Consider the following 12,975-nt stretch of genomic DNA (forward strand, 5'->3'; position numbering starts at 1 on the left):
ACAAACAAATAAATGCCAAAATGTAGCCAGTTGGTTGCAGGATTTCTAGACTTCAGCCTTAAGAAGGGTGTCAAGTTCTTTACGTAGGGGAGGACTGAATTCCTTTTTTTTTGTCCTTTAAAAGTTACGACTAACTAATATCTTTCTTTACTTTATTTATTAAAGTGTTTACATTTCAGCTGTTCAGTTGCAAGTAACATAGCTACCTCAGCTGCATAGTTTAGAATTTTCTCATTTAAGATGAAATAAAATAAGCTATAATCCCTAAATTAAGATACAATTTGCTTCTGCAATATGAATGAGATACATTTATTATTAGATTTAGGACTAAAGACAGGAAGTTTACGTAATGTGAAGTACAGAGACAGAGAACAACCATTCTGTTCCATAAATCTGACCATGCAATGAAGACACCCATCCCATGTAACTCACTGTGCATCAAATTAAGACAACAGGATCGATGCAGTATAAAACTTTCGGGTTGCCAGTACCTTCCTCCGACAATCAAAAAGATGCTTTGGCCTTTTTATGGACTGTGTTGAACCTTACTCAAGACCTTACTCATACAGTGCAGCACAAAAGTTGATACCAAAGCAAAACTAAAGACTACATAAACAAAATCAAATGAAAATCCATGAAAATAAAAACATAAATTATTCTTTGTGGAGTCATATATACCGTGGTCTTGGTCAGGGGCCTCCAGGTTGTATCCATAACCCAGTAACGTGCGCACAGCCTCCCTCAGACTGTCCTTGTTGGATTTCTTGGTTCTCTCATCTAGAAGGGCATAAGGCACCAGCCGTGGATTCCTCTTGTTCTTTACATCCTGGGGGGGGAGAGAGAGAGAGACAGAGAGACAGAGACAGAGAGAGAGACAGAGACAGAGAGACAGAGTCAGTTAAAAAACCTGCAGCTTAGCATTCCACCTCCAGTATGTAAGCAAGAGCTACCTTGCAAAGTTTTGGGTCCTAATGTACTAATTAGGGCTGACAAAGAATTTTCCTAAAATATCAAAATATTAAAATGCTATACTTCATGAAAAATCTTACAACATGCTGCGCTTCCAACTCGCTATATCAAAATTCCAGTGGGTCAGAAATTTACATACACGAGTTTGACTTGACTGTGCCTTTAAATAGCTTGGAAAATTCCAGAAAACTGCATCATGGCATTAGAAGCTTCTGACAGGCTAACTGACATCATTTGAGCTAATGTAAGGTGTACCTGTAGCAGTACTTTAAGGCCTACCTTCAAGGCCTTCTTGTCTCTATTGCTTGACATCATGGTGAAATCAAAAGAAATCAGCCAAAACATAAGAAAGAAAGTAGAACTGTGGACCTACAAAAGTTTGGTACATCCTTGACAGCAATCCAACTGCCCGAAGGAACCATGTTCATCTGTTCAACCAATAATATGCAAGTTTAAACACCACGGGACCACGCAGCCATCATACCGTTCAGGAAGAAGATGCGTTCTGCCTCCTAGAGCTGAATGTTCTTTGGTGTGAAAAATACAAATCAATCCACGAAATCAGCAAACCACCTTATGAAGATGCTGGAGGAAACGGGTACAAAAGTATCTATTAAAAGCAAAATGTGCACTATAACAGCATGACCTGGAATGAAGAAGCCACTGCCCCAAAACCACCATAAAAAAGCCAGGTTACAGTTTGCAAACTCCCATGGGGACAAAGATCTAACGTTTTGGAGAAATGTCCTCTGGTCTGATGGAACATTGACTGAACTGTTTGAAGATAATGATCATTGTTACGTATAGAATAAAAAGGGGGAGGCTTGCAAGCCAAAGAACACCATCCCAACTGTGAAGCATGGGGGTGGCAGTATCACACTGTGGTGGTGCTTTGCTGAAGGAAGGACTGGTGCACTTCACAGAATAGACTGCATGAAGAAGGATAATTATGTGGAGATTGAAGCAACACCTCAGGACATCAGCCAGGAAGTTAATGCTTGAGCTCAAATGGGTCTTCCAAATGAACAATGACCCCAAGCAAACTTCCAAAGTTGTGGCAAAATGGCTTAGGGAGAACAATCTGAAGGTAGTAGAGTGGCCAGCACAAAGCCCTGACCTCAATTACACAGAAAATTTGTAATATCAGGAAAAATTGGCCAAAATTCCAGCAACTTATTGTGAAAGGCTTGTGGAAGACTATCCGAAATATTTGACCCAAGTTAGACCATTTAAAGGCAATGCTATCAAACACTAACCATGTGTATGTATAAACTTCTGAGCCACTGGGAATGATGAAGAAAGCAGGACATTAGACTACATTTGTAATTTTGTATGCTTTGTTTCTAAAAGAGAGAAAGAGAGAGAGAGAGAGAGAGAGAGAGAGTGAGAGAGAGAGAGAGATTTATATATATATATATATATGAAATGTACTTGAGTTAAAGTAGAGACACCCAAGGTAAAATATCACTCCAGTAAAAGTAGAAGTTCCTCCCTTTTGATCTCCACTTGAGTAAAAGTACTAAAGTATTTATTTTATTAAAGTATTTACCTTCAAATGTACTTAAGTATAAAGTAAAAGTACTAAAAGAGTAATTCTGGCTCTGATGTCCTGTTATCATTTTTATAACCAGACTGGCTTCATGAACTCATTTCAGATGAAAGTCCTCCAGCGTCTCTCTTGGTAAACCAGTCTTTTAATAGAACGTCATTAATTAGTGACACTGACGTCTATTAAAATGATCAGAAGCACAAAACACTGAAGGTAAACAGTTTCCATCAGGGAGAACCGAGTGGCTCTGAAATCAGTTTTTACACACAAGCAAAGTTTCAGTTTCAGATTTATTTACAACTTAGTTCCAAGTTTAAGTTGAATAAAAACTGGCTTTAAACTCAGGATCACAGATGAGCTCCTTTACTATGTTGATCTGTAGGCGTCTGTTCATAAACATAAACCAGCCCAAACTCATTTACTATAAAATGAAATGGTGTTTGTAGAAATTCAGAAAAAAGCCGCGTCAGTCTCGACTGCATATGTGGACATATTTCTATATTGAGCTCTATTTACACAAAGTTAGGTTAGTTCATCATTTATGTTGAACAGACTCTCCCAAAGTTTTACGCTGCTGCGCTGACGTTGAACCGCGTGCTGCACTGGGTCGGTATGACCAACAGGTCAAAACCAGCTCTAAACAAAGTGACCGCTGGGCCCTGATTGGTGCTCTGGCTTTGCGCTTCTTTCGTTTTGACATGTTACGTTTTTATACACACAGAAACCAAAAGGAACGACAGATTTCTCAAAATGTAGGAGGAAAAAGTCGGATATTAGACTCTGAAATGTTGTGGAGTGAAAGGAAAAAGTCACCCAGAAATGGAGAAACTTCAGTACAGATACACCAAAAAATACTAAAGTACAGAAACTAATTACATTTACTTACATTAATTACAATTTACTTACAACAGTAATTACAGTTACTGACCACCACTGGGCATTTTTCTGCTCAACTTATTGTCCTATGTACCTGCTGTACTTAACATACTGCAAAAAAGCTGCTTTCATTTATATAAACAAAAAATTTGCTTTGCATTTTGTTATTTAAATTTTTTTTTTTTCTGATTTGAATGAAACCAGGTAAACTGCTTGTTTCCCCACAGTGAATTTTTTTAGGTTGAATTTGGGCGACTATTTATAGTGTTTGTTAGCGATGATAGCCTCGTAGCCCAGCGCTAATTATGTCAAATCTAGACTTGTCTTGGCTGAAGGACTAAATCTGAGGTTAAGTGGAAAATGTGTAAATTCGACTTATTGCCAAACTATTTTTTCAAAGTTCAGATGCGTGTAGCGTAGATGAGGGTGACTGAGGATAAACATATCATGTTAGAAAGCGCTCAATCACAAGTGTGGCTTCACTGAGAGGCAGAATCTCTCCGTCACGTCCCACAGCTCCGCTCATACGTCTCTGTGACAGCGGCTGATTGCGTTGTCAGACGGTGTTGACTGACAGGATTATTCTAGAAACGTTTCAGCACAGAGCTCTTAATGTGGCCCATGAATAACTGTGACAATACTAATCCAGCTCAGAGGCAAGTCATAACTCTCTCTCCCCACCCCCTCAATATCTTTCCCTCTCTCTCTCTGACTCGTTCCCTTTCTCTTTCTCTCTCTCCTGTCTCTCTCTATCTGACTCCATCCTGTTCTCTAAGCGATGCTAATTGTCCTATCAGATGACAGGTGGCGTCTATCTTTCTCTTTCTGTCTGCAGGGAAAAGCCTCTGTCTTGAGTCAGAGAGAGAAGAAAAATAAGCTGACAGTGCCAGATTGGTGATCTACATAGACACAGCCCTGCTTCACACCTGTCAACCATCCAGCAGCACATCAAGTTTACACAGCGTCTTCGGCAGATTCAGCACACGCACTTGCACAAAGACACACACACACCTAAAATAACCATCAACACAGTTAGTTTATTGTAATGAAAGATGGAAGGACTTTACAGGGCCCATTCTGCATTTTCATATGCTTTACTTTCTGCCACTGATATCATTTGTGTGAGTTTGTGTATTAAAGATAGTCAAAATTCATCCATATGACTATTTTACAACCTCATCATAACCTCATATATGCACCTCCTTGTCCATTGAGCATTTGATCAGCTCCACTTACTGTATAGCTGCACTCTGTAGTTCTACAGTTACAGACTGTAGTCCATCTGTTTCTCTGATACTCTGTTACCCTGTTCTTCAGTGGCCAGGACCCCCATGGACCCTCACAGAGCAGGTACTATTTGGGTGGTGGATCATTCTCAGCACTGACGTGGTGGTGGTGTGTCAGTGTGTTGTGCTGGTGTGAGTGGATCAGACACAGCAGTGCTGCTGGAGTTTTTAAACACTGTGTCCACTCACTGTCCACTCTATTAGACACTCCTGCCTTGTCAGGCTACCTTGTAGATGTAGAGTCAGAGGCGACAGCTTGTCTGCTGCTGCACAGTTTGTGTTGGTCGTCCTCTAGTCCTTCATCAGTGGTCACAGGACGGTGCCCACAGGACACTCCTGGCTGGATATTTTTGGTTGGTGGACTGTTCTCAGTCCAGCAGCGACACTGAGGTGTTTAAACACTCCAGCAGCACTGCTGTGTCTGATCCACTCAGACCAGCACAACACACATGAACACACCACCACCACATCAGTGTTACTGCAGTGCTGAGAATGATCCACCACCCAAATAGTACCTGCTCTGTGAGGGTCCATGGGGGTCCTGACCACTGAAGAACAGAGAAACAGATGGACTACAGTCTGTAACTGTAGAACTACAGAGTGCAGCTATACAGTAAGTAGAGCTGATAAACTGGACAATGAGCAAATAAACAAGGAGGCGGTCAGAATGTTGATCGGTGTATATGCATATGGGCTCTGTTTGTATTGGCTATTACATCACACATGACAGCTTAATTAAAGTTAACAAGATCAAGATCCTTACACATTGACTGACCTGCTGGATCCCGTAGGTCCAGCCTTGGCGAATACGGTCTCTGGCCCACACGTTGTGTGCATTTTCTGCCAGTTTGTCCACCATGGCTTCCTGTGTAGATGCCAGTTTGATATGACTGAGGTCCATAGGAGAAGGTTTATAACCACTGGACAGCTCATATCTGTAAACAAGACACACACAGAAGATCAAGTCACCAAGAAAAAGCTGCTGAAGTTGAAGCTCAGGAATCTTAGGAGGGGGGAGGGTTTAACACTTAGAGATTTCAGTGGTATCCAGTTAAAATGAAGGCAAGTTAGCAGAAGCGGAGATATTTCATTATAAGTTCGATAACTGTACAAAATTCACTGCAGGCTTGTTTCGAGGACAGAAAAAACACCTTTTGACATCAAAAGAAAATGAAAAAGTCAGAAGCGCAGACTCCGACCTATCGACACAGAACGATAAGCGAATGGCAAATGCAAATGTAATTAATATCACTGCGCAATTAAGTATCATTACATTTAAATAATTAATTTAAACTGGATGTACCACTCCAGTCTTCTAGGGCTGAAGGATTCTAATGTTCCGCGTCATACACATGAGGAATATTAATATATAGTCACTGCTGATCGCTAATTAGCTGCTGCTAGATCTTGCCCGACTTGCTCAATACTGACTGAAAGAGAGTTACTCACTTTGCTGAGAGTTTCAGATGCTTCACCTTCTCCACAGCCCGTTCATCTGCTACTCCAACATGGCAACCTAACGCCAGCAGAGTCCTGCAGAATCAATACAGAGACATGTTTCACATCCCTCAGAAAGCATCAAACATTACAGTAGTGCAGGTCAAGTCACAGGACGCCCTCATTTGTTAGTTGGGTAAACCTGATGTCCCCTGACCCAACAATTTATTTGCGTACAGTTTACCTATTTGTACTAATTAAACAGCTAAATCAATGCAAAGGGTTTTCCTATAAACGCTTTGGGTAGATTAGACAAACTGGGTTTTACAGCGTAAAAGGTTAGCAGTAGATGTTCCTGATCCTGATACAATAAAGCACAGGACATGTTTCAGTAACAGACTTAGTCTTTGTCAAGAGATGTTTTGTTCTTTCAACAAAAATCAAATCCCATTTTATGTCCATTTTACCATCTTGGCTGTAAATACAGTACTGTGTGTGTGTATATATATATATATATATATATATATATATATATATATATATATATATATATATATACATGCATTTTTTTTACTGTTTATAAATTATATACATTTTTAAACAGGTCAGGTCAGCAGTGAGTTTATCACAATATACATTAGAATAAAGTCGTATTCATAATTCAAATAAACAGAAAAACAATAAAAAGTAACAAGAATTTCTTGGGTCCATATTTTTCCTCGACACCTTCACAGCCGCCACAGAGACTCGTTAATATCATCAATGACATCATGAGCTCAATTTACTGAAGCACTGATTGGTCAAACCAGGAGCTGCTTTATAACTACATATAATACTGGACTTCCTCGAGGAGAGACTTGGAGATGGTTAAAAAACACACCAACATCCAGAAAATCACTATATATATATATATATATATATATATATATACATATAAAATTATTAATTAATGTTCTGTAAATTTTGTTTATTCAAATATTAACACTTTTCTCAGCAAATAAACACAAACTACACAAATAAATAGATTTTGAAAATGTGTCTTGAGTGCCTAAGACCTTCACACAGTACTGTATGTCTCAGTATGCGCTACTAGCATAGGCTAAGAATATAAATGAAAACACAGACTTGCTTTGCTCTGCTTTAAGCTTTAGCTCAGCTTTAGCTGCTTTTCTCGCATCTCCAGCAGGAAACATTTCCCCAAAAGTAGAACAGTTTCTTGTAATAGGTTTGATTTTTTACGAGGCTGAAGTCAGCTTGTAAAAAAATCCTTCATTTTCTCGTTCTACCTTAAACGGTGCCTGAGGCCCCAGAATGTAAGAAATGCACCATTTAAGGTGGAATGAGAAAATTGGAAGCTGTCGAATGAGAAACGGATTTCAGTCTCGCGACTTTTTAGAGTTGTAAACGTATCAGGCAACCAGCTGGAGCGATTATAAATGTAAATAAGTCCATTTGTCTCCAAATTAGCCGTGTGTGTCTTAAAGCTCTCTCTTCGCTGTTTCGTGAGCTACTAGCTAGACGAGATTGTTGTCTGCGTTGCCATGTGACCAGCAATCCTCAGGGTTCAGGGTTAACGCCAGTGTTTAAGATCATTTATTGTTAGTCTGTGTTGAACGAAACTGTAAAGGGGGATTATTTTATTTTTACCTAAGAATCGAATTCTGCTGTGGAGCTTCAACAGAGCAGTAAAAGAGCCGCATGCAGTTCCGGACCCACGTGTTGCCCCGTGCAGTGCGCAGTGAAGTTAAAGTGACGGAGAAAAGGGAAGGAACTGAAGCGCGTCAGCTCCAGCCTGCACTGCTACGACATGCACGTTTAATTAAGAGAAGAGCTGACAGATGACAGAAGCTCACATGGGAGCTGAACCCGCACCTCAGCAACTCTACCAAACAGACACAATTACACAAACACACCTGCACACATTCATACACAACCGTGATCTAACATTGATTAATACTGACTGATTTGAATGTTTGTAGTGGTCTGAGATTTCCCAGATGCTTTCCACATCTCAGCATATTTAGTGCCATCAACTATTATACTAAATTATATACTACACTATTCCTACACTTAGTAAAAGACAAGCAACGAGGCTTTTCCGTGCCCTGGCAGCCAGGCAGAAGGAATTCGCCTTGTTTCTCACGGTCCTCAGACGCTGAATGTGGGCTCATCTCTTTAAAAAGCATTTAAATGAAAACTGAACTTGCACTTATGAAAATGTCTTATATAATATATATAATAGCCTCACTCTTTCCAGCGCAATAACCGAATGTTCTATTTTCAGTCTCAAGGCCTTCAGGAACACGGTATGTATAAAGATGAGCTCTGGCTTTAATTGTTTTTGGCAATAGTTTATTTTATAAAATTGCTATTAAAACTGAATATATTTTTAATGTTTCTATATTTGCATTTTTACTATAATCTGCCGAAATGACTGACAAGTAAGGCACAAACATGTGGAACACTGTTCTAAACTAACTAACTGTCTCACTGGGAGTTCAAGACAGAAAGAAAGAAAAAGGCAAAAAGAAAGAAAAACAGACAGAATAACAGAGAGAGAGAGACAGAATAGTAAATAGACTGGCAGCCAGACAAAGAAAGACAGACAGAGAAACAGGCAGATAGAGTGAGTGTGTGTGTGTGTGTGTGTGTGTGTGTGTGTGTGTGTGTGTGTGTGTGTGTGTGTGTGTGTGTGTAACATTAGCTTACTTCAGTGTCTCCAGGGACATCTGCAGGTTGTAGCTGCGCTCCTGCTCTGGGAGTTTGGAGAACTCCACCAGACACGGGTGCTGCCTCTTATTATCATCCCTCACCTGCAGAATAAACACGCACTGCTGCATTATGGGTAGCACAGCCTACGAAACACCTGGACAGACAGCAACACTTTACTGAAGTGAATCGAATAAAAGCGACATAATAAGAGATGAACAAGAAGAGAAGAGAAGAGAAGAGAAGAGAAGAACAAGAAGAGAATAGAAGAGAAGAACAAAAAGAGAAGAGAAGAACAAGAAGGGAAGAGAAGAACAAGAAGAGAAGAGAAAAACAAGAAGAGAAGAGAAAAACGAGAAGAAAAGAGAAGAACAAGAAGAGAAGAACAAGAAGAGAAGAGAAAAACAAGAAGAGAAGAGAAAAACAAGAAGAGAAGAGAAAAACAAGAAGAGAAGAGAAGAACAAGAAGAGAAGAGAAAAACAAGAAGAGAAGAGAAAAACAAGAAGAGAAGAGAAGAACAAGAAGGGAAGAGAAGAACAAGAAGGGAAGAGAAGAACAAGAAGAAAAGAGACTCGTTAATATCATCAATGACATCATGAGCTCAATTTACTGAGCACTGATTGGTCAAACCAGGAGCTGCTTTTTAACTACATATAATACTGGGCTTCCTCGAGGAGCGGCTTGGAGATGGGTAAACAAACACACCAACATCCAGAACATCACTATAATATAATATAATCATTATTAATTAATATTCTATACATTTTGTTTATTCAAATATTAACACTTTTCTCAGCAAATAAACACAAACTACACAAATAGATTTTGAAAATGTGTCTTGAGTGCCTAAGACCTTCACGCAGTACTGCACTGTATGCACGTTATCTGTATATGGAGGAGAGAATACAAGTTCAATGCACAGACAGAGAGGAATGCTCGTGTGTGTGTTGTCGTGCTTTATTAGGAAGTGTTTTCCTTCCACTCCTCGTGTCCTGAAGTATAACCAGAGATGACCTGAAATGACCTAAGAATACCTGTGTGCTGCACCAATCAAACTAATTACCTACACATGATCAATAGTACAGAACCGTGCTCAATAACCAAACTAAATCCCTTCTTTCATCACCAGCACTATGGAGCATTCAATACCAGCAAGCAGAAAAACGCCTTCAGGTTAGCTGCCATCCTCATTAAGCCCCAGATTAAGGGATTAAGAGGACAGAATTAATCAAAGTTGTTCACAGCACTTAATCCCAGTAATTACGCTGCATGCAAAATGAAGTGTGGAGGCTCCAAGGGAAAAGGGTGCAGCTGTGATAACAATAGCTCCAGCTAAGCCTGTTCACCACTTCCCCAAAGATCTGATTACATCAATTAAATACAGTATACAGAGCACACAGACCACAGAGTCGAACTAACAGTGCTGTATCAGCCCACTTTCCGCTGCTTTAACCATTTTGTACTTTAGCTCTTTATAGCATTTCAGTGCCAGGCTAATAAACAGAGTATATCTGCACGGCTTCTGTGAACCATTGGCTTCTTGGGCTGGGGTAGGCTGTTAAACATGACACGTGGCTAAGAGGACAAAAGAGGAGCATTTGATTTTATAATGGTCTTAGATGTTATCCAGTTATATGTAAAACATAAAAAAATGATATAATAATACCTGCAAAGTCCATTTAAAACATGATATAAAAAGAATTTTTAGATATAGAAAGAAAGGATTTTGTGGTGAACTCACTGCTCCATATGTCCACCCCAGCTCGATCTTGTTCATGACCCACAGCTCGTGGATGTTTTCTGCCAGTTTTTCTCGAATTCGCTCCAGGTGAGGTGGCAACACAATCTAAAACACAGTAAAAATAAAAGTTCAAAGTAAATTGGAATTGTGCACATTGTGTGGTAAAGCATTGTGTGGTAAAGCATTGTGTGGTAAAGCATTGTGTGGTAAAGGATCTGACAGCTGTGGCATTGGAGTATATACCTGATAGGTATAGCAGTGATATAGGTGTACTTGACAGGCGTGGTAGTGATATGTGTACCTGACAGAAGAGGTATTGGCATAGATATACCTGAGTGATGAAGTAGTGGTACTGGTGTAGTAGTGGTATAGGTGTACCTGACAGGTGTGGTATAGGTGTACCTGACAGGTACGATATATATATGTAGGTATATAGGTGTACCTGACAGGTGTGGTATAGGTGTACCTGACAGCTATGATATATATGTAGGTATATAGGTGTACCTGACAGGTGTGGTATAGGTGTACCTGACAGGTATGATATATATGTAGGTATAGGTGTGCCTGACAGGTACAATATATGTAGCTATAGGTGTTTCTAACAGGTATGATATATGTAGCTATAGGTGTGTCTAACAGGTATGATATATGTAGCTATAGGTGTGTCTAACAGGTATGATATATGTAGCTATAGGTGTGCCTGACAGGGTCAGTTAACAGTAGCTATAGGTGTACTTGACAGGTGTAGTACAATTGTATATGTACCTGGCTGGTATCCACAGGTGTGGGTGTGAAGGCCGCCTGAGAGAGAGTGACCGTTGGCCCCAGAAGGTCCCGGGTCCCTCCATGGTCCTGTTTGTACTCCTGACTCTGTTCCACTCTCAGCTTCTCTCGGGGCAGCACTGCCTCAAAACATGGAGCATAACCCGCTGGTGGCAGGAACTTAAACTCTCCATGACGACCACCCAACAGGAAGCGCACTCTAAATAAGGCAAAGAGGAAGTATTTGAGTATTTTCACAAGCTTTAAAGTGACGCAGCTATAACAATATAAGTGACCTTCTGTGACCAAAGATGAAAAGATGAAAGGTGGAATTTATTACAGGTATCTCATAGAATGCTAGCTGTAACTGGTATTACACGTTTACACAGTACACTTTCACTGCATAATGCATCATCTGTGCAAACAGAACGTAGCTATTGTGCTATAGTGTACAATAAACTTACTTTAGCTTCAAATCTTATTTCACAGTAATGGAGGGAGAAAGGATTTTGAGCACAACATTTTATGACCTGAAAATGAGAGACTGGGCATCACACAGATCAGGCATAACATATAATGTTACTGTATAGCTGCACTTTGTAGTTCTACAGTTACAGACTGGAGTCCATCTGTTTCTCTGATACACTGTTACCCTGTTCTTCAGTGGTCAGGACCCCCGTGGACCCTCACAGAGCAGGTACTATTTGGGTGGTGGATCATTCTCAGCACTGCAGTAACACTGACGTGGTGGTGGTGTGTTAGTGTGTGTTGTGCTGGTCTGAGAGGATCAGACACAGCAGTGCTGCTGGAGTGTTTAAACCCCTCAGTGTCACAGCTGGACTGAGAATAGTCCATCAACCAAAAATGTCCAGCCAACAGTGTCCTGTGACCACTGATGAAGGACTAGAGGACGACCAACACAGACTGTGCAGCAGCAGATGAGCTGTCGTCTCTGACTTTACATCTACAAGGTGGACCGACAAGGCAGGAGTGTCTAATAGAGTGGACAGTGAGTGGACACAGTGTTTAAAGACTCCAGCAGCACCGCTGTGTCTGATCCACTCATATCAGTGCAACACCACGCATCATAAAGGTCATAATGTTCAAGCCTAATGTTAATGTTATTGTAACTATATGAGTGGTTGTAATAAGCATCATTAGAATTTATTACAATATGTTACATTCAGCATTAAACAGTAAACAGTAACGACCTGTTCACTTATTGTTTACTCAAAAAATCAACATAATATGTTATTTAACCAGGGTTGCCCAAACGTATGCATACAACTGTATATTAAGGACAAAGATATGAAGACACCATCTGCTTTATGTTATAAAAAAGTCTCATTGAAAATTAAATGATATAAAACGTGTTTATTTATATTTAATTTTGATATTCATTTACAATTATTATCTTAAAATTAAAGGTAGCAAAAAAGGTTCATTGCATGATGAGGAAACACCTTTTGTTTTCTAAGGAACATTGTCAAACATGGCTCTTTAGAGAACCAAACGTGGTTCTCAAATGCTTTGAGCAGTATCATTTATTCAAGTCTAGTCGGTTTGAGAAGTGCTTCGCCAGAAAGATTTCATTTCTCTAGATTCTCCACAACTTCCCACAGGACCAGTGGTCTAATTTTACTCC

At 39.9% G+C, this 12,975-nt stretch overlaps 1 protein-coding gene across 30 annotated transcripts in view; it reads right to left on the reverse strand.

The window, feature by feature from the left end:
* ryr2a (ryanodine receptor 2a (cardiac)) overlaps nucleotides 1-12,975 on the reverse strand; it is a 352,340-nt gene that overhangs the window by 148,944 nt on the left and 190,421 nt on the right. For 15 of the 30 annotated variants that reach the window (XM_037544154.1, XM_037544155.1, XM_037544139.1 and 12 more), the window contains 6 exons: nucleotides 11,334-11,550; nucleotides 10,569-10,673; nucleotides 8,827-8,930; nucleotides 6,130-6,213; nucleotides 5,456-5,615; nucleotides 679-826 (listed from right to left, as the gene is read on the reverse strand). In XM_037544154.1, coding sequence (XP_037400051.1) covers nucleotides 679-826; nucleotides 5,456-5,615; nucleotides 6,130-6,213; nucleotides 8,827-8,930; nucleotides 10,569-10,673; nucleotides 11,334-11,550 — 818 coding nt within the window. Of the gene's footprint in view, nucleotides 1-678; nucleotides 827-5,443; nucleotides 5,616-6,129; nucleotides 6,214-8,826; nucleotides 8,931-10,568; nucleotides 10,674-11,333; nucleotides 11,551-12,975 lie in introns of all 30 variants that reach the window. The other 15 variants (XM_037544136.1, XM_037544133.1, XM_037544147.1 and 12 more) reach the window with 1 other exon arrangement.

Source organism: Pygocentrus nattereri, chromosome 13 (genome assembly GCF_015220715.1).
Source record: "Pygocentrus nattereri isolate fPygNat1 chromosome 13, fPygNat1.pri, whole genome shotgun sequence".
NCBI lineage: Eukaryota > Metazoa > Chordata > Actinopteri > Characiformes > Serrasalmidae > Pygocentrus > Pygocentrus nattereri.